We start from the raw sequence: 22,294 nt of genomic DNA on the forward strand, positions 1-22,294 counted from the left end.
ACATGACCAGCAAGTCTGGTATTTCTTGAGAGTGTGAAATTTGCACAAAACACATAATTGTTTTGTGCATGCTTTGGAAGCTGGGTGCATCCTGAGCATCTTGGCTTTATAGCTTATGCAGAGAGTCATGTAATGAATATGTAATAGGGCCAACCTTTCCAGGGAGCGCTGAGCTTCACTTGGACATATACAATTCATGTTGTGTGCATGCACACTCCAGAAAGAAACATAACATGGTGTGCAAGGTGCTGAGGGTATAAGCATGGTTATTTGTTTTTCCCTGGGGGAGAGCAGATATTCTCTGCTAAAGAAGGCAAGATTCCTTGCTGGTTTACCTAGGAAACATTACAAATCTGTCCCCCTTTTTCCTGTTTTCCTTTGCTTCATTGTGTCAAGCAGATTAACACCATGTTTTCTAACAGGGTGGGCATCATTGGAGCTCATTGTAGTGAGTTAAAATCTCTTATGAGCATGCCTGATGGGACAATGGAGGAGGAGGAAGAAGAGGAAGAACAAGAACAAGGAAGAGTAAGAAGTGGTTTCTCTATCCTGACAAATGACCTCAGATTGTCACCTCTGAGAAGCCCCCAAAACAGGCTTAATAGTCAGAGCACTGTGGTCTCAAGAGCAGTGGCTGAAGGTGACTGTAATGAGAGCAACTAGCAGACGTGGTATCTGTGATGAGTGGCACGATTTCACGTTGCTAAATAAATCACTTTGAAACTGCAGCTTGAGAAGCCTAACTCACTTGTCAGAGGTGGGGTAGTTCAGCACACAAGGGCCCTGACTGGGTGACTGGAGACCTGGACTGTGATTCCTGGTTCTGTCACTAACAATTCCTCCTTCATCTTAATGCCTTCATTGCACCATTTCTGAGAAGATTATTTTACTGACTTATTTTTTAATGTCAACCGTCTTTTTCCGAAAGGTTTAGCAAAGCAACCAGGAGACACGACTTACTACAGTCTCAAAGTTGCTGAAATTTGGCTTTTGAATGAAGTTACTCTGGAAACTTTAATATATTGTGTTTACTTTTTTTTTTTAATTTCCATCATCTCTTATTTTGTTCTCAGATATAGCTAGCCTAATTTATGACTCATTGTGAAATAAGTATAGCAAAGAGAAATGCTGTTATTTAAAATATCTACCAAGGCTTCATTTCATTTTATCTTTTTAGAGATATATATATTTATTTTTATCATTGATTTTACATGATTGGGAAAGCAGATCTTAGATGTTCAAACTTAAAATATGCAGTTGGGATGTCAGTATCTTGAAACAAAATGAATTCATGGTGTCATTTTACCTATAAGACTATCTGTACATGCTAATCATTAGCATCATGAAGAGAATGTAGGATGAAATCCCGACTTTGTCATAGTCAATAAGAATCAATGAAAAAATAACGGACGATTAAACAGTGGAAGAAAACCAGAGAAGTAACATTTTCATCATTGTTAAAAGGAGAAATTTGACATGTTAGTGCTGGTTTGGAAGTTTTTCAGCAAAATATATCTATGCAGGATAAAAAAAATACAATTTCCCCTTGCAATGTGTGTTTCAGTTTTTAAAAGGATGAAATTTTGCAGCACAATGATGATGAGAAATTTACTTCTTCTGGAGTAACCAATAGTTCAGGGAGTAGATCACTTATGTGGGATGGCCCTGCACTGCCTTATTGAGACAGACACTTGAACTGCAGATTCACAGCTATTATTTAGTCTCTTCACTTAGACTGGCACATGTTATATTAACGCCTAAGTAGTATTGTGGCCTAGGCTTGTTTTCCATGTGTCAGGTGAGTCCTTTTACCATTGGATGAGGCTGTTGTCACCTGTGGTTTCTCTCTCAAGCTTTTCATTAGACATCTGTTCTGGTATAGAGCAAAAATATTTTAAAATAACGTCTTAGAAATTTTGAGGGATGGAAATCACATATTCTCTCCCAAAGGAGAAGAAATATAAAAGATATATTTAGAACTGTGTGTGAGACTGCCGTATCTTCCTCATAGATGTGGTGTGGAATGGTACACTCTTTGTTCAAAATTAACATTTCTAGGTTATACATTCATTTTGGGCAGGGAGGTTAGTGCTCATACCGTCTGAAAAATGGTGACGAGACCTTGAGACGGTGCTTTAGTCGCAGGTTTTCTGAGAGCCTGTCTGGGCCAAGCATGTGCAACTGTCTTTCCCAGCTGCACGGGTGACTCCTGGATGGTACATACGTGGCCAAACACGCAAGAGGCAATTGCGGTATTGTTGCCCTGCAGCAGCACGGTTTCCCTACCGAATGATGCAGCAAGATGTTGGCTAATACCTGGAGCTGAGGGAGGGTATGGCACAGCTTCCTTCTCCTGGTCTTGGGAGAAACCTTTCAGTTCCTGCATTAGGAGACCTCTGTGTGCTAAAGGAGGGGTACGGCTTTGTCCCTCTAGCTGTGACACCAGGACCTCTCTGTTCTGGGGGTTGACATTCCGGTACACTAGTCCTTGCAAAAGCGCCTTGCTTTGTCATGGCAAGCAAACAGGCATTGTATGGGGCCTTAGAAGGAGTATGAGGGAAAGGCGTCCTTTGCCACATCAGTCCTGCAGGGCAATATGGACTGTGGTATGTGCTAATAACTGGGATTTGTGAAGAGTCCCTGCAGTGCCTGGGGCAGAGATTTCACGGAGTTGCCTATGGTGGGCCTGGGATGACAGGAGAAGACCAAAGGGTGGAGCATGCGCTCACGTAGGCAGCAAAGCTCCTGGATGCAAACAAGCTTTTTGTGCACTGTCACTTACCTGCAAGGTCTGCGTCACTGCGGAGGGGAGAAGTGCTGAGCAGATGCTGGTGTTGCTCAAAAGCAGTCGATGAGCTGCTCAGAGTGAGAGACGGTGTTCAACGTGCTATGCTTGCCCCTCTCCAGGTACAAGGCAGGTTCCTCACGGTCTCTTTAAGCGAGCAGCCCCATGGGGCTACTTTCTCACCATGAAATAGTGAGCAACAAGTGACTGCTTTTGGCACGCTGTGTTCCTTGGACAAAAGGAAGCTCCAGACCAGGCAAGGTCTCAGTTAGTTCTGTCTGCACCTAGAACATGCTGTCTGGCTCACTCTGCAGGATTTACCTGGGTAAAATCTAATGGTCCTAGTGAGCTCTGGTTTAAAACACTGTGATCGTCAGCCAAGCCCTCAGCCATGGCTTTGGGTCTAAGTTTTCTGTGGTATTCTAACAACAACCTTGAACTTTCCAGAAAGGATTGAGAAATACCTTGAAGTTCAGATCCTTTAGTCAGCAGAGTCCTTTCCAGGGCTGCCTTCTCAGCATTAAGTGTCTGCTTCTTCTGAGGTAATGTATGTCTAACACAGACAACCCATGCTTGTTTAAGCATGTAAGCAAGACCTGGCAGCCTTTCACACATGACAGTGAGTCATCCTTCCAGCAGGAGAGAGTGAGTCAGAAAGGGCAGTTGACAAGCTTTATTTATCAGTCTCCTGTTATTTGGCCCAGGAGAATTTTACCCTGAAAAACCCACCCTTGTTAATGACAGGCAGAGCTCAGACTTGTATCATACAACTACTGGCTTTTTTCCCACAGGCTTTGTGTGCAGTTTCATATCAGGAAATCACGGCAGGTTGCCCATTTCCATGAATTTTAATTTTTAAAGGGGTTCGGAACGTGCCAGCTATATTGGAATAACTCGTGTGAGCTAGGGTTACTATAAAGAGTACAAACTCAAATGCCTCTCTGTCATGAAAGGAGCCTGGGGGGTTCTGTGCAACAGCATTTCTAGAGTTCCCATTTACTTTCTTCTCTTAGCGCTGCTTTGCTCGGAGCCTTAAATGAATGCTGCTAGCATGGCCTAGTGTCTTGACTGGCTTTTGATTATGGTTCTGCCACTCCTAGGCTCCGTATAGGGTGTGTCAGGTTTTCCAGTGTAAGTGTCTATTTTCAGAAGTTATATTGCTCTGTTGCACAAATTCATGCCAAGCAGAAAGTGGGCAGGAAATGTCACAACTCAGAAATGGAAAAAGGGACAGACAAAAAAAAAAAGAAAATCTGCCTGATGATTAATTAAGGAAACTCTGCCCTTGGGGTTTTCAGGCTTTGCAGCTGGGAGAAAGATGGCGGGGGAGCCATCTAGATGTGGGGTGACCATAATGTGTAGTTGGGTGCCTTGAGGTACAGAAAGAAGCAAAATAAGCTCAAGCCCATTCTACTTGTGTTGCAGGTGGTTTTGGAGCAGTAACCTATGAAGGCAGCATCCACATAGTAGCAGGGCTACAGGGCTCAGCAAGTTCTCTGTGAGCCGGCATGGCAGGACCTGGAGGTCTTGCAGGTTTCTTGTCTCTGGTCGCTCTGGTTCAGTCCTGTTCTTCTTGTCCTCTTGGGGGCCAGTGCCTGATATACATGGAAAGCCAAGGCAGTCTGAGCCTGCCCATTTTTCTGTGCAAGAGAGGCCAAAAGTAGCATTTCATCAACAAATACCAGGCTTTGTCCATTTTTGCTTGGACTCATACAGGCATTTTAGTAGTGTTAAGCTTCAGTGAGACCAAGGGGACTAACACTCCTATATGTGTTCAGGAACGTGGCTCTTTGTTACTATTAGCCAAGTGGGGACTCATTGGGTGCCGCAGTGGTGAAAGATGCCATCGTGTTTCCTGATCCTGCCAGTGTCCCCTCTCTGCCTGGGGGGGGGGAGAAATATTTTTTAGACCATCTTCTCTCCCCTCTCGGATACGGAAAACATTCCATGAGTCCTTGGCAGAGCTCTGAAGATGCTTCTTATTGCTCCTGTTTGTTCCGTGGCTTGTCTCCCTTGCCCTCTCAAAGCCAAAGCTGCATCTGCCAACCAACCATCCTTCTAGCCAAGGAGGACCAACAGCAGCTCCTTTGCAGAGACAGCTGGCACCATCACCTCACTTGCTCCTCACCTGGGGATGGGCGTGTTGCTTGTGATGCCTTTTTACCTGCAGGTGTGCTGGAGGAAAGAGAGCAGCAGTCAAACTGGAAATTGGACCAGGCAGTGATTTGCAGTAGGAAGAGAGGTTGTCGGTCTGGATTTCCTTAAGCAAGGCTTCCAAACGTTGGTGATATGTGTTCCTGCTCTGGCTGGGATGAAGGCCTCCATCTTGTAAACAAACTGCACTGGCAGTACCATGTACCAGCTACAGCTCCTGTGGCTCAGACTAAATTGTAAATGTTTGCAGTGAGATTTTTACAGCTTGAAGCGAAGAAACCAACTGCAATTTGCAGAATGTAAATTACTTACCCTAGTTCTTCTACCATGTGAGAGAGAGCATTTAAAGGTTCAAAGAACAGGCTGTAAGTATACTGTCACCTGTTACAGCCTTTCTATTTGGAAGAGACACTGATAATATAAATGTAATGTATTTCTCCCTGTGATCTTGTTTATTTACAGAAGGATAAAGAGAGCCTTTTCCCCCTTCCTTGAATACAGTAGAAACAAACACAAACAAGTAGTTTCTGGACACACATTCCCAAGTCTGCCAGTCCTGACAAGGTCTGACCTCAAAAGGGTCCCCCTTTACGTGGCTCCTTGCTTTTCTCTCTCCTGTATCAAGCCAACGCAAGCACATCAACCATGACCATGTCTAGGCAAGCAGGGAAGTCCATGACTTTGTGAATTCCTGCCATAGAAACTAGATCTTTGAGAGGGGACTTCCATTGTTCATCTGCCTTTACTACATTAGAAAAGGATAGTTATTCCTTCTACTTAACCTGGAAGAGCATGCATAACATGTTTCTGACTATAATGGGATGTGTGGGGATTGTGGATTAAAGACTTGCCCCAAGGCTGTTATTTGCATTTTTCAGTGTAATGATCAAGAGACGAAGCTGCACCATCTAATTTAGGTGTTCATAGCAAGTCATCTCAAGACAGTGCCCAGATCTCTATATTGATAGGATTGGGAGGCACAGCTTTGCAGACCTGGATAGGCAGGGGATTGACCCACCCATTGCTCCTTTGTACTTAGAAGCTATAAGAGCTCTAACAGCTGAAGTGCTGTGATGGATGGATATGTGCTTTTTAGAAGGGGGAAGGTGAGGTGTGCAAGAAGGTTATGCTCTGCACAGAGCAGAGCAGCTCAGATGCATGGAGTTCTGCTATGGAATGTGTGATGGGCTGGTCAGGAGCTTATGGGCCAGGATCAGAGGGAAGGCCAAGACAGGTAACATCGTGGTAGGCATCTGCTACAGACCGCCTGGTGAAGAAGACAAAATAGATGAAGACTTCTCTAGACAAGTGGAAGAAGTGTCACTGTTTCAAGCCCTGGCTTTTATAGGATATACTGACTGACCTGAAATGTGCTGGGCAGGAAACACAGTAGGGCACAAGTAATTCAGATTTCCAGAGGGGGCCAGGGGCAATTTCTTGACACAGGTGCTGGACAGGCTGAGTAGGGAGATGCTGTGATTGATTTGCTACTCGCAAAACAAGGAAGAAGTGGTTGGGGTTGTGATGGCCAATGGCAGCCTCGGAGAGACCAAGAGGTGGTAGAATTTAAGATCATGGGAAAGCAGAGAGAGGTGAGTAGCAGGACAATGACTCTGGGTTTAGGAAAGCAGACTTTGGCTTGTTCAGGGAACTAGTAAGCAGCTTCCCTTGGGATATTGCTGTGAAGAGTAAAGGGACAGGGAGGGTTACATGATCTTCAAGGACCATCTCCTCAAAGCCCAAGAATAGTCCATACTGTTATGCAGGAGGCTAAGCAGGCAGTGCATGAAGCCAGTTTGGGTGTATAGAGAACTACTGACTGAACTTAAACATAAAAAGAAAACATGTAATAGGGGGAAGCAGGGACAGGCAATCAAGGAGCAGTGTAGAACTACACAGGCATGCAGGGATGGCATTAAGAAAGCCAAAGCTGGGACTGAGCTGATAGCTGGTGATGATGTGAAGAGCAACAGCAAGGGCTTCTACAGGTACGTTAGTAGTGAAAGGAAGACCAAGAATATGAGTCCACTGCTGAATAGGGCAGGTGATCTAATGACGAAGGACACACAAAAGTCTGAGGTTCTCAGCATTTTATTTGCCTCAGTCTTAACTGGCAGAGTCTGCTCCCAGGCATCCATGTCTAATGGCAGAGTTTGGAAGAGAGAGGTACTACCCACGGTTGAAGAGGGTGATGCTGAGATCACTTAAGTAAGCTGGACATATATAAATCCATGGGACCAGATGGGATGCAGTCCAGATAGGCATAAGGAAGAAAACTCTTCATAGTGAGGGTTGTCAGGCACTAGAGAAAGTTGCCCAGAAAGTGTGTGCAATTTCTATTCTTGGAGGCATTCAAAACCTGGCTAGATGAGGCCTTGAGAAACCTTATGCTTCATTAATCAGAAGACTGCATTAGAGTCCTGCAGAACTCCTTTCCAACCCGATTTTTTTCTATGATTCTCGGTAAGCATCTGAATATAAACTGAAGATCCCCTGGAAATGTGCCTTAAATTGTGCAACATTGAATGTAGCATGGCCTAAATGCCACACAGCCCCCAAATGGCCCTCGAGACATGGAAATCTAGAGGAGAGGGTAATAGTGGTGGTACAGGGACTGCAGCTGCCAGGAAGGTCTCTAACCTGTGGTCGTGAGGATTAGCAGGGTTTAAACAGCACTCTCTGCTGCTCCACTCTAATCTGTCACCCTTTAGGTGTGCTGTAGGTACTCCAGGACTTCCCATCCTGAACCTCCTAGTGCTCAAGGTGTTGGTGTCACACTCTCCAAAGAATTCATGAGTCCCTAACAGATTGTTCTCCAAGAGTCCTAGGTAGGCTGAGACCTCTCTGAGATGGTGTTAACATCAGTGTGAGCAACGGTGGCAGGTGATAGTGGATCTGTTCTTGTTTCACCGAGCTGAAAGAGGTTTCAATAGCAGTAGAGTACAGTGAAGGTCTTGCCATGGAGTAATCACCAGCAGACAAGCTCTCTGAGATCCCATGGCACATATTCAGGTTCCTAGGGTGGGCTGGCACCTATGCTACTGTATCTTCACAGGTCTTGCACTGCGCACACCTCCAGTGCACAGTGCAAATGTCCCCTGAGAGGACCTTGGTTTTCTTGTTATGCTTTTACCTTGTCCCTGAACGGCTGCTGCTTCAGATGTTGCACAGCTGCTGGTTCAGCAGGTTCACACCCACAGAAAGGCTACCGTAAGTACTTCAGGTTTAATTTAGGTTTAATCAGTGTTTTGGACATGTTAACATTCTTTATTTCAACAGTATTTCAAAAGGGCTGCCTTGGAGGTTACTTAATCCTCTGGAGACTTCTGGTTGGAAGCGTGACCAGATTTTCCAGGCCTGTAGCATCGGACTGCGTATCTCGACAAGCGAGACACTCTGTCCCCTGCTGACTGACTACATGGAGCCATGAATGTCCTGAAGCAAAACTCAGAAAGTTTCTGAAGCCTCTCTGCGGATGATGAAATCTTGGGGAGCAAAACCCTAAAAGAGCTTAACTTTGCAGTAAGGATGTAACTTTAAACAGGACAACGTTGCATGTGCCTATTAGCAATTAAGTAGACAATTTATACCATCTCTTTGAACAGCAGTCCTTCTTATGGATGTTGAGTCTGAACTATTGGCTGATGAAAGTCCAAATGTCAGTCCCATGTATAATCTTTCAGCAGAAGTTGTGTGACTGTGGAAATGTGAGAAACCTTGCTGAGGGCGTATCTGAATTAAAATAATAGGTTTCTGTGCAATTCTAAGTGTTCATTTCCAAATAGGGCTTTATTGCTGTTTTACTGTCCACTTGGCATGAGTAGAACTATATTCTTTTTTAGTTTTAGACCTTCTCTCCATGGTCAGGAACACCTGATTGTTGTGACCAGAATACCACTCAAGAGGGGACATTCTCTTCAAAGAAGGGAAAACTGATGTACAACACTGAGCAGAAGGTTGGTACCAAAGTAGGGAATTCAGGTAAAAATCCAGGAATCTAGCTTTAATATCAAGAATCATTTACTGCTTAAATGGGCTTACATGTAATGCAATTAGCACTGCAGTATAAGAGTTGTCTCTGGATTTTATTATTTTTTTTTGAGCAAAGATCACTGAAAGATTGCTTTTAAAATAAACATCACTGTACCCAGGAGAGCAAAAGAGTTATCAAGTGAGAACAAACAGATGAATTGGCTCTGAGTTTTGGATTTCTTCATAATGTTCTAATTTAAAACAGAATAAGCAAAGAAAAAAGGAAACAGTGGAACAGTAACTTCGTAGCGTAAAAGAACAGAATTCAAGTGTTAAGAGGACTTTTACAAACACCATTATTAATGCCAAGACATTGTTTTACCTTTCCAATAAGTTCTAGATGTGAGTCTTTGCCAGTTACATTGAAGATGAGAAACTTGGCCATATATTGTATTTTGACAGAATACTTTTCTGTGGTTTCACATTCTCATCTGAGGTATCATCCAAGCCAAGCTCACCCCTGATGAATTAATATCAATGGAGTCACACGCCAGGAGTGTGGCTCTTTCAGTACCCATTAGTCAGGGATCAAATTTAATTCGTCCAATTTGCAGAACGGACCCCTGGCTCTCACTCAAGCCACCCACTGCAGCAAAACATGGGCATTTTGGACCTGTCGCAGCCTTCTCTCACCTCCCTTTCCCAAGCACCCACAGACCTTCTCACCCAAATTGGTGAGATACATTCAGGCAAAATATGCCACTTGGCTTAGCCCAAATCTTTCTGTCATGCTTCTGCATCTCAATGAGATCAGCCATTTGTATGTTTTAGTTTATTTGTGCTATCCATAAACCTCCTCTGGGGGTACAGAGCATGGCTGAAACCCCCAAACAGGGCCCTGCGAGCGGGAGCTGCTGAAGAGACCCTGTGGCTGAAAGGGAGGGAGAGAGACAGAAGAGACCATACGGGTGCTGGTATTTTGCCTGGGATCTTCATAGCTCTGAGAACGTCGGCAGATTTTGGAGACAGAGCACTGTTACTTAGAGTCTACTTACAAGTGGGTCCCAGCTTAGTGTCACCGTCTTGGAGGGAGAGGAAGGAGCCCCATAGCTTTTGAAGTCACACATGTTTTTTGCCTTTCAGGGAAAGACAAGGACCCTGGCTGGTAACAGCAGGTACACGACAGCCAGTGGAAGGTACTTTCAGTGCACAGCATGGAGTTATTTTGGTCTCACAAAATGCAGTACATTTGCTATTTATCCTTGAGTGTCTTTTACTAGCACTGGTTTATTTATACTCACACAACTATAGCACCCTCCGTAACAACATCAATAATTCTTAATGCAATGGCATTTGTAGTGGTGAGCAAAATGCAGGAGCCGGCCCCTGTCAGTGGCAGACTGTCCAGTGATGACGGCAGTATATCACAGAGAACTCGGTATATTCTTGGCTTACTCTCACCTGGAAAAGGAACGGGAAGAGGGAGATGGAGCTCAAAAAGGCAAGTTGCAAAGGCATCTCCATAAAGGCCTAGTGGTTTTGCCAAGACAATTACAAATGTTTTACAAGGAATCCAGTAGGTTTATAGGAAACTTGGTGATCTATGAATGTCAAGAGCTTCTCATCCTTACAAGGCAAAGCACTGTGCTTCTTATAGTTACTTGCTGAGGTATCCCATGCTTAGCAAATACCTCAACTCACTCAATTCATGCTCTAGTGACAGTATTCCAGTTTGGCAAAAGGGAAATTTATTGTGTCCAACAACATGCCATTTTACCCTCTTCAGGAAAGAGGTGGTACCTGGAGAGAGCAGATTCAACATACTCATTAGTTAATATTTACAATAAAAAAATGAGCTGGTCTTTTGGCTGACCTCTGAAAAAGGAAGCTAAATTTGTTTGAGCAGGGCATTTTAAAGGTTTTAAAAAGTCCCATTTGATAATATTATGCAATAATTGAGGCACACATAGCATCTGGACCTACATGCTCTGTTGGTAAGTGTGCCTGCCTGTTCAGAGGGCCACAAATTTCCTGGCACTGACAAGAGTGATACCTCAGGGCTTTTTGAGGATTAAGCCTTGGTTCCCTGTGCTGACATTCTCTGTAAAGGTCAGTTAGCCTTTCCCGTGTCCCCTGTCAAACTCACTGACATTGAGCTCCTTTCCTTTGCTAAAGATGATTCAAGCCTTGGAATATGCCCTTGACTAATGAGCTATTTTGGTTTCAGAGCCAGCTGTGTCTCTGGTGCAAATTGGTGTAGCTCTAATTTGAAGTAAAAGGAGACAACTTTGGCTTTGACAACCTTAGCTGCTTTGCCAGTATATCTGTTTTGGCAAACTCTCCAAGCAGAAACACAGCTTATATCCACAAGAGAGAGCTTTGAGAGGTGGGTCTGATTCCAGCTCCCTGCATGAAGGGACGTAGAGCGGCAGAGGCTGCTTGGCTTCTGTAACGGTATCAGTACAAGCGAGGCTTTAGCTGTCATGGCTATGAGCATGATTCTTTTGCAGTCATGATGGAAAAGGCTAGTCTGACAAATCTCTTGAGCGTGAGCCAGGCCTGAGGACCTGGCTGTATATTTAGATGCCCCCTACTGTCATTTTCAGTCTGCTTGCTGAAAGATTTGTGGGCTCCTCCGTTCATCAGTATCTCCTTGATGTGAGGTCTCTTAAAAACTTCCCCCTTCTCTCCCTGCCCTCTGTTCCTTCCCAGCACGCCAGCCACAGGGCCATGCTGTCAGCCGTGGCTTTGCCTGGTGAAACATGTGCCTTCCTCCCAGGCAGGTCTTTCCTCCCCACAGTGCTAATGCTCCTGACAGCTTAACAACAACCCCTATCCCACCAGCTCACCACCATGCCATCTGTGCGGATGAAGCCTCTCCTTTAGCCCCCAAGCTTGCCAAACCTGTGCTTTGCTTGTTTCTTGGATCAGGTCGCATTCATCTTTGAGGGGATTCTTCCACCTCATCCTTCCCTTCCTTCATGGTCAAAGAAATCTCTCTCTTGGTCTATGTCTCTATGTAAGAATATAGGAGAGCCAACTAAAAAAGAGTAAGGGGCTTTAAGTAACCATATCTCCATTGTATAGCTAGATAACTTGGGGCCAGCAATATCTGATGGGTAGCCCAAGGTCGTAAAGAAAGTCTGTGTCAGAGCCTGCAATTATATCCAGTTTTCCTGAATCCCAGACCCTTATCTTAGTCATTAGAGCACCCACAACAGCTCTTTTCTACACTTCTCCTTGCATGTACTAATGAATATTTTTCCTTCCATGTTTAACAATTTCTGTCATGAACTCTTTATTGTGTACTCAGATGCAGTCTGACAAAACCATGTTTTCCCTTTACTAAAGCGATGGAAGCATATACTTCTGAAGAGATTTGGCTTCTTCAGCTAATTGCCCAGCAAAGTTTTTTCTGTTGCTGAATTCTCCTTAATTCTTGAAATCGATGCTGAGACAAGTCCCTCTGCATGACATTTATCTGCTGATAAATTGGGATCATGAATATAAAATCCAGACTTCTTACACCAGTCCAAACATACCAGACATTCTCTAGGTCAGTATTTGGAAAAAGCTATCACAGGCAGCTTATGGGGCAAGAGTGGATTTTATACATATGACTTATACTCCAGTTTTAGCATAGGAATATCTGAAGCATGTATCGGTGACTCATTTGTTAAAATATTGAATCTTGAAGCAAGGAAATCGTCTTGCTGATTGTGTTTCTGTGCTTTCTAGCATGTGTCATGGAAAAAATTGGCTGTCATGCCAGACTTTCCTCTGAGGAAGGTCATATTCCTTTAGCACCTGTTGATTAACACAATACCTGAAACTCCCTTCCTTGCTTTTAATTATTAAGCATGATTGAAACCTCTGTGGGTATTTCTAATAGTTGCTGGAATGCTGAGATAGTAGATATTTACCTGTTCTGGCCTGCTGGGCTGGAGGAACCCAGAAGTAGTAATTTGTTTACATTAAGATTCCCATTCTGATGAAGTTTGCCCCAGAAGACTCCACAGCTGGAGGGTGCTATATCTGCTAACACCCTGATCAGTGCTGCGCTGCTCTTCCAGACCTCCTTCAGGGCTGGCTAGTTTTTGCAATTTGGGTCTCTCAGGCACCTTTTTTAGTACAGAGATAATGCAAAGCCTCTTACACCCTGGAGGACATGTCAGCTAGGTGGGATTTTGTGACAGTGAAGGGCCAAAGTGGCAGCGTTGTGGATGGTGGGAGACTCTGATGGGTCATGTAACAGGTTGAAAAGAATGTGTGAGATACTCAGTGGAATTGCATGGAGTTAGATGACACCTCCCTAATGTCACCTAGATGGCACCTCTGAGACCCTGTAGGGCAGAGGTAGCCATCCCATAGATCGTGGTGCAGGAGGGCACTCATGCAGAAGGAAAGAGGCCACGGTGCGGTACCATGGGTATGTGCACTATGATTTCGTCTGCAGAGGAGTTTGGCTGAGAAGGTTTCACCTTCACATCATGGGATTTGATGGATTGGATTGGGCTGATGAAGACGTGCAAGGGGCCCTGGGTAAGTTATGCCCTTTTACTCACCTTGTGGATGCTGCGTGTCAGCGTCCCCCCATGTCAGTAAAGGAAAGCAAGAACTCTGCTGATGTGGAGAATATATATCTGAAGCCAGTTACATCCGCTCTGTCCCAGCTGCCAAGCATGTGGTAGCAGAAACGCAGGATTTCAGCAATGCTGTTCAAGGTTCATAGGCTTTTCAAGAGACTTGTCAACCCAGGCCAGTGCTGTTTGCATTACAACTGAGTGAAAAATGGTGTGGAGGGAACCTAAATCAGCAGGTTAGGATTTTATTTCTGGACTGGAAAAAGAACATTTGCCTTGTGATTTCCCAGCTCAAACTCTATGTGGACATCGCTCAATTTTTTTTCATTATTCCTATAATTTAATTGTGGGGTTTACTCTTTGAACAAAACCAAAGCACCATAACAACCTTTCAGTTCTGTTATTCAAAAGAAAATTTGTTAGCAGGATATGTGCACTTATTAAATTAGAATGCTTATTAGTTGCTCATTTATTCCTTAAACTATGAGAGGAAGTTTTCTCTTTCTCATCTTTCCCAACCTGGTTCTGTCTGGGAAAGCTGATAAAATCTCAATTTTAACTGTAATTTCTCATCCTGTTTTTAGCAGACATGATGGTTGCAAACGAAAGGTGACCACAGAGGGAGTGGCTAAAATGTCATTGTTGTATGTTGTTGTATGGGCTGATGATTATTAGTCACGGTATATATTGGGAAAGGCTCTTCATAATTTTATATGCCACAAAAATAGTTTGGTTTTGCTCTGAGCCCACTAAATTGCTGTTTCAGCTGGATATTTGTTGCAGCTTGTTTCATTACAAAATCTTTGGTCATCTGGATAGTATTTCTGTATCACGGGTGAGAAGTCACGGTAGGAGCTCTAAAGCTTTATTAGGATGAAAGCTCTACTGTTACTGTTTAGCATGGGATAGACTATGAAGGAAAGATAGGATATTTGTTAGAAATGCCAACACTATTATTTTATTCTTCTTTGGACATCCTTTCTACTCACATCATACATAAAGCCCCTTTCAGTAGGGGCTCTTTATATGTAAAATATCATAGGCAAAGAATGTATGGGAATATCCTCTTCCAGCTTTCCCTTCCAAAGGAAATCATATAGTAGTTAAGCTTAACATTTTCTGAAATGCTGTGTGCATATGGGTGTGGAATTGGACATGCTTAGAGCTCTCTGAAATGCTTCTCATGCTGCTATTAATATACGCACTTTACTAACAACTTGCATTATTGACAACATTGTTGTCTACTGTACTCATTTAAAAAATAATGGTTTTGTGTAATTCTCAGCAATATGATACAAACATAACTCATGTAACGGGTTCAAAAAGGGACTGAAGACCTCATTGTTCAGTGGAATACATAATCTGCTGACTGCTCTGTTCAATTTGGGCTTCAGACTGTAAACTCCTGGGTCAGGTTTTTTATAATCTTGGTGTGAGCTGACTGATTGAAGCACAGACAATGGAAGGGCAAGCCAAAGGCTCCAGATCTTACTGGCATATTGTTATATCAGATTCCCAATTTTAATTTACTGAAAAAAAATATGTGTTTATCCCATGAGATGGGGAAGAATAACTCAAAATTGTGATTTTAATGGTGATAAGTTGTAGTCTGATTCTGCAGCACCTTGAAACAGAGAGCTAAGAGATGTGAACCAACCAATCCTCGCAGGGTACTGCTAATTTCCAAACCTGTTCCTCAGTCAGACCATCAGTGTCGCAGCTCCCAATTCCCATCTAAGAGGGTGCACTGTAAAATACAGGAGAGAGAGATGATCCCAGCCCTTTCCGACTAAAGCAGAGACTGGCACGGCCACGGCGACAGCATTCCCCCTTTGGATCACTGATGTGGCCTTTTTTCTGAAGAAATGGCAAGATTTACTACTTTAGGGACAGATCCTGTTTTGCTTCTGGAGGTGTAAAAGAGACTTCCTACCTTGGGGTAAGAGTGGGGAAGGAAACATGTGGTTTGCACAGCACTAGACTTTTTCTTTTAGACTATTTTTTGGTAAAAAAAAAAGTTGATGCACTCACAGAGACCTAAACTGATTATAAATGTCTCATTTTGAAAATTGTGGCAGATTTTACCCTTTTGATAATGTCACATTTAAAGAAAATATTTAAATTATTTAAGTGATTTTTTTTTTTTTGGTAATTTAGGCTAATGCAAATTATTGATATACCATAGCTTGATTTACTTCAGCATTTTTTATGGCTGCCCTCTGAAAAATGTTAGTCATCTAATTTATTCAACTAATTCAAACTAGGAAATCTGCCAAATTCTTGAAAATTCTCCACCGACAGGAAAGGATTATACTGTGGCTTCTCTAAAGTCTAGTGTTGTTTTCATTTAGCCTGGTCATAGCTTTAGATAGTGGACAACAACTTGTAGTATTGACTGATGGTTTCTTCAGCACTGGGTTAACTTTGGCGTATTTGAAGTGCTGGGACTCTCCCAGCAGAAAAGCAGGCAATGACACTCAGCTCATTGAAAGGATAATTCTTTGATGTCTTTTACGACCCAAACAGGAGAGAACTGGCCTCACCCACAGGCCAACCCGTACTTATCCAAGCTGCTTGCTTCATCGTACATTTTCCTGGTGTTAACGGGCTGTGTGAAGGAGGACACTGTGTTCCTTACCCTGCTTCCAGCCTTTCTTCCGCGTTGGCAAAAGCAGAGGCTGCAGCAATATTGTCTCTTATCTCTGCAGGTTTCGGTCTGAAGGGGGTCCCTGGTGACCAAAGGAATCGTGACATTAGATAAATACACACTTTTGACTCTATGTTGACATACAGAGGTTTCATGGTCTTAAATAAAACTTGACTGGCATATTCGTCTTTGATGCTAGCACAGTCATTCTGATTATGGCAGACTTCTGCCCATGCAATGCTAATAAAGACAGTTTGGACTATTAATACTGCCTGGTGACAGTAGGATTTTTAATATCCTGCTCTAATGTAGCTAGCAAACTCCTGTTTAAGAGGCTATCTTTTCTCCTAATCCTATTTATGACTTGTTAGGTATAATTTGTAAATGGCCAACACTATCTTAGGCACTTTACAGACATAGTTTATAGCATTATTTTTTAACTGCATTGAATTTACCTTGACGCTAAGGAGATAATCCACTATTGTGCAACTACTTTTCCAAACTTACTCTTCAAAACTAAAGGAGACTCATATTTATTTTTGATGTGCTTCTACAGCTTCCCACTCGCTGGTCTGAATTTCTGGCTTGTAGTTCCAAATTTGGAAAAAAAATGGGAACTATCAGTAAGATGTATGGTTTCCTTCTGCATTTGAGTGTGCAGATCCATCTAGTGTAATGTCGCTGTTTTTTTTCCCTTGCACATGAATATTAACATTTAGTGAAAGCCTCATTTTCAGTGTATATAGAAAATGTATTTTCACCAAAATACCCACTCATCCAGTGTGCACACAAAAATGCCGCTTATAACCAGGCATTTGCTCACTTCAGTTCAATTTGTAGGTACACAGACAGTTGCTTAAGTAGGCAGTTAGCTGACTGGAATGGTTCTCTGATGGTGAGTGATGAATTCATTAATGTTTGAACGAACAAGTCTCAGAATACAAGAGCTGCAGACATGCAGAGTTGTGTTTTCACAGGAATATTCACCTGTGCTTACATCCCTAAGTGATGGAGGCCTTTAGTTATTCAGTGCAGAATATAACCAATGCTTCATTAAAAAGGGTTTCCTCTTAAATGACTTCCCTGAACAGATTATTTTGTGTTCAGACTGTGGCTGATTAGCATTGCACTACCTATCTGGAAGAAGAGTTGCTCTTGTGAAGTGATCCTGATTAAGAGAAGCTGTAAAACAGGCATAAAGAATCCCGACTGACATGAAAGAGGTGCGATGGTGCAACTATTCACCACTGTATAGCACAAGAACTCAGGATTACTAGCTGAAATGTTTAGGCCATTTTTAAACTTTTTCACTTGCTACCTACCCAACTAAATTGTGATACACCCCAAACCACCGGATGTTGTGGATCTTGAAAGCATACACAGATCAGAAACTGATTAAACAAACAGATAAAAAGTCTGCTAGTGTGTATGAACCTTCGGCTGATAAAATCCTTAAGTTGCAGATTGCTGGAAACGAGGAGGGCACATGTATTTTTACCTTGCTTACATCCTTCCTAAAAGCAGTCACTGGTCAGCCGTGCATCTTCAAGTGGTGTGCTGGAGAACAGAATAGCTGCTCGCAGCTTCCAGCGATTTGCTGATGAAAGACTTCCTCAACTGGCGGTGGCTTCTGGATCTTTGTACTCAATATCCTTGGACATCCCCTCCGCTGATTTCTTGGTGGATTTTCTAAGCTACAGTATTTGTGCTTTCTGCTGTCCTCAGGTACTAAGAATCATACCAGGCACAGATCCTGGGAGGGTAACTGGGAAAGCCACGGGGTCTCCGCCACTTGCTCAGGGATCAAGGCTCAGCTGCAAGTGCTGTCTCTGAGCAGCAGGGATGTGATTGCACAGAGATGTTCAAATGTTTGGTAAACTGGCTTACCACATGATTTAATAGATGCCAAAAACTTTTATTCTCAGAATGTTCTTCCCAAAGCTTTTTAAATTACCATTTATTGATGAATGCCATGAAAACAATGTCAGGAAATAATTAGAAAAGACGCAGGCCAAAAAAAAAAAAAAAAAAAGAGCGAAAACAGATGGAAAATCAGCCTGGAAAATCAGCCTAACCTGTGGGAGCACTGCAGGTCCTCGACAATTTCATTTTCCTTGGGTGCCCCCTCGTGTTCATCACTAGTGTAGCCAAATGCATTTGGACTGGCACAGACAAGTATCCACTTGGCATCACCTTATAAGGTTAGTCCATTTCAAAATCCTTCGTTCCCCCCCTCTATCTAGTATCTCTATGACTTTATCTCCAAAGAATCCATGTGCAAATTTGCAGGTTGAATGCATAGTTTATGCCCTATCTTGGACAGTCCAAAACCAAAGAAGTCTTCCTCTGCTTCTGTTTTGTCCCAAGCTATGTGCATATTCAAACTTCTTGAGAGACTTCATCAATGCTCTTAGGCCTGATTTTAAGAGGAGCAATTCCAGCTGAAATGCCAGAGAGCTGAAGGTGCTCACGGCAGCTGATCAAATCAAGGGATTAAATTTTGTGCCTCTAACAGAAAATATTTCCTATAGGGGCTGGTAAGGCTCAGTACCCAGAATGTTGAGCTATGTCCAAAGAGTCAGAGAGTCTCTGGCTTTTCTGTCATATGACACTTAAGCATCTACTTAAAATAATTTTATTTATAGAAGAGGATTCATCTCTTATGGAAGTATGGTAACGTGTCATCAGCTTGCTCTAGTATATTCCTTGCTGTGCCGATCAGCGTTTGGAGGAGCAGAGTGGGATTCCCTCGAACTCCAGTCTGGATTTGTGCAGCCCATTTGCATTCTTCCTACTGTTGTATGAGCAGCAGAAAAAAAAATATCTAATTTTTAAGCAAATGAGAACAGTTCCTCTCTCTGAAACCTCAACAACCGAATGCCAAATGCGCACACCCATGGGTGGGTTATATTCGGGGCTCCTGGAGAGACAGCAGGAAGGAAGTTGGTCGGTCTGGGCTAACAGACATCCTGATCACCACTTCGTGTCACACTTAGGAGTGAAAATAGGAGGTATGCAATGTGAGGGTAGGTGAAATGGAAAACAGGTCCTTTCCACCTCTTAACTAAAAGGGCAAAATATTGCGGGGAATGGAGTTTTGCCAATACAATTTTTTAAATCGATCAGTTCTTACTGTGATTCAGGTTTCAGGCCATTTACTGAAAGGTTATTATTTTGTTAGCCTAAGTGAACTGAGTTATGGGTTATTCATTCAGCAGGCTGAATGTTATTGGTCAAAAAGATTTTAGTTAACTCTCTTGCAAGCAGAAAGGACAAAGTTCTTACAGAGGTGAAAAATGACTGACATTTTGGCTGGTAAAAAACAATCCTACAGAAATGTTTGAAATATTTACTGGGTATTGTGTCAGAAAGCTTTCATGAGTGGGAGGTAAAGGACTTCAGTCTGGGAAGTTCAGGCCTGGGAACCCGTTTTCTTCCATCAGCACTAACCTCATCTTATAAGAAGATAAAAATTAAAACACACTTCCTTCTTCAGTATGACATTAAATGAGCTTTTTTGCACAGCAGCTGTATATTGTACTCTCACTAGGGCCCTCTGCTGCTCACACTCGAAGTGAAAAACTCCAAACTTGTTTGGGACTCCCAGAAAAGGCTCATAATGCTTAAAACAATCAAAACTCCAATAAATTTGGAAGGGATGTAAAACTTAAGCCCTCATGGATGAGGACTACACTAGTATCTACCTAAGAAGAAACTTTTTAATGGAAAGGTATTCCAAAACTGCTTGCTACAGAGTTTCTCGTGTTCATGCTGGCCTCTGTCAGAGGCACAGTATATGATGTAGAAGCTGATCTGAGTTGTCTTAATTAAAATATCCTGATCTTCAAAGGACTTTGCTGAGAGATGAAAATTATTTATTTTGTGGGCTTTTCCTATTATTGCTAAAAATGTTTGTCTATCAGGGATATAATTTTCCCCTGATATTATCTACTCAGTGTGTAATTTTGTGATAGCACACTTGGCTGCTGTGGCACTCATTACCTCACAAACTCCAGAAGCAGAAGGAACCTGAAGAAACCAAAAGTTCTTATTTTCACAAATACATCTCTGAGAACAGAATAAAAAGGACAGTAAGAAAGAAGCCAAACTGTGTATACAGTGGCATGGTCTCCATTATGATACTGCTATTTTCCTTTTGGAAAAGCCCAGAAACTGCAAATTTTTAGGCATATGACATAATTTCATGCTTATGAGATGCTCAGCTTTCTGGATAGAACAATATATCTTTAGTACGTGCCCCAGTGTGCCTCTAAATGTGCTACAGCAAGTCATTTTGTACCATTATCTGGTCAGTTCATAGAGATCTGTATGTGATACTTGGCTGCATCCGGGTCACTTGGTGGAAGATGGATACTGACAGCAGTGAGTTTGTAAGAAGGTGAAAGTTTCTGCTTCTGCATTAACTGACTTGTGTATTTTGAAGAAAGTCTATACAAACATTCAGCTACTGTACCTATTCTGCTCAGTTTCCTTCCCATTTGTGGCATGGCACCTAATTTACTACATGTGGGTTGAGTGCTAAAGTGAGCAGTAACTTTCTTGCATGAAAACTGAGTTCTTTGATTCAGGAATTAATAACCCAAAGAGTTACAAAGCACGTTATGGCACCTTTGTTACGCAGAGCTCAAAGTGCTTTATTGAAACTGATTCATTATGCCTCATGAAAGTTTTACCTATGTACTACAGAATGACTGATTAGATTTGATTGATGAATTAATCAATTTTTGAAGCATAACAACTATTATACTTTTGAAATTCAAATGTGAGTGTTGTAGCCCCAATTTTATTTTCAGGGAACAGAGGAATTGGCACACAGAAGATGAGAACATGAGGCCCACATTTTTCACTGTACGCCATGTGTTTTTACACAACTTTTAATTATTATAGCCTTCACAGGGTATCAAAAATAATGTACCACTCAGCCACAGCACAAATTGTGTTAGTGATACTCTTTTCCCCACAAATCAAACCACCTAAATCGGGAGGAAGGACAAGGATTGGCAGAAGAGAAGCGTTACCACCCTTGTTTTATCATACAGAAACCATGACATGAATTTATTGACTTACATAAGGTTAGGTAAGAAGTCTGTGGTGCAATGAATGAATCCCGGGGAAAATTTTAAGGAAACCTCATGATCTGCCTTAAGCACAAGACACATCACCCGATCTGAAACACCGCGGGCCCACTTTTGCAGTGATAGTGTATTTCCATACATTCTGTATGGCATGTCTAAATATTTTGATGGTTTTAATATTTTGTACCAGCCATGGAAACTGGTTTGCTGCTAGGTGACTGTAAAAGTGAGATTTGGTAAAAAATTATTAGGAATCTTATACTAACACTATGATTGAAACAATAGACAAAAGTACAGCCAAGCAATTAACTAGTAGAGGTAGTTACTCAAAAGTTTTGCAGTTCTTTTCTCTTAGGACTAGATGTTCCTGTACGCCAGATGAGAACAATGCTGAAACTGACCACACATGACTGAAACTGTGTTAAGCCTCAAGATCAAAGAACAAGGACAAGAATAAAGACTTCAAGGACAGCCAACGAGAACTTCAAATGGGTCGGTGGTCGCAAAAGCAGCCCTTTGACTCAAATGGATCCTTCACTGCGCACGATCGGATGTAGGCAGTACTATGATAATCAGTTGCAATCATTTTTATGTATACGTATACTAATCTGATTAATATGCAATTAGTTATTCTATATAACCTGTTTGTGCTAAAGCTGTGGCATGCATGGCAGGTGGAACTATCCCCCCTGCATCCAGCGCTGCAATAAAGAAACTCCAAAACGAGTCCTATAGAGTTTCTTCGACCCGCTTTTCGGTATCAGCAGGACTGCGACTACCCAAGCGCGTTGCCCGGTGCTGGCAGACGCTCACCACCGGCAGCAGAACACCCTAAAATGGAGAGCCGCAAACATAATGCCCCTTTTTGAGAGCGGGGCCCGCAGCTGCCCCTCAAGAAGCACCTCCAGAGCCGTCCCTGGCCTCCCCAAGACCTGGCTGGCAAAGCGCCTTCCCGCCGCCCCGGCCAGGCCGCAGGAGCTCAGCGCTGCGCTGACAGACGCCAGCGCCTTCCCGCCCTCGGCCGGGCCGCGGGAGCCGCCTCAGTAACGGCCGCCCG

The 22,294-nt window shown here is 42.9% G+C and overlaps 1 protein-coding gene and 1 long non-coding RNA gene across 15 annotated transcripts in view; both read left to right on the top strand.

The window, feature by feature from the left end:
- The window catches only part of PPP1R36 (protein phosphatase 1 regulatory subunit 36), a 35,404-nt gene extending 26,629 nt beyond the window's left edge, over positions 1-8,775 (top strand). For all 14 annotated transcript variants that reach the window (XM_075029653.1, XM_075029655.1, XM_075029659.1 and 11 more), the window contains one exon: positions 423-8,775. In XM_075029653.1, the coding sequence (XP_074885754.1) occupies positions 423-663 (241 nt within the window). In that variant the 3' untranslated portion in view covers positions 664-8,775. The remainder of the gene's footprint in view (positions 1-422) is intronic.
- A 128-nt stretch (positions 8,776-8,903) lies between these two features.
- LOC142031876 (uncharacterized) lies at positions 8,904-21,957 on the top strand. Its single transcript, XR_012650648.1, has 3 exons — positions 8,904-9,968; positions 10,055-10,107; positions 21,579-21,957. It is a non-coding gene; the product is annotated as an uncharacterized LOC142031876 (long non-coding RNA).
- Positions 21,958-22,294: the final 337 nt, after the last annotated feature.

Source organism: Buteo buteo, chromosome 6, assembly GCF_964188355.1.
Source record: "Buteo buteo chromosome 6, bButBut1.hap1.1, whole genome shotgun sequence".
Taxonomy (NCBI): domain Eukaryota; kingdom Metazoa; phylum Chordata; class Aves; order Accipitriformes; family Accipitridae; genus Buteo; species Buteo buteo.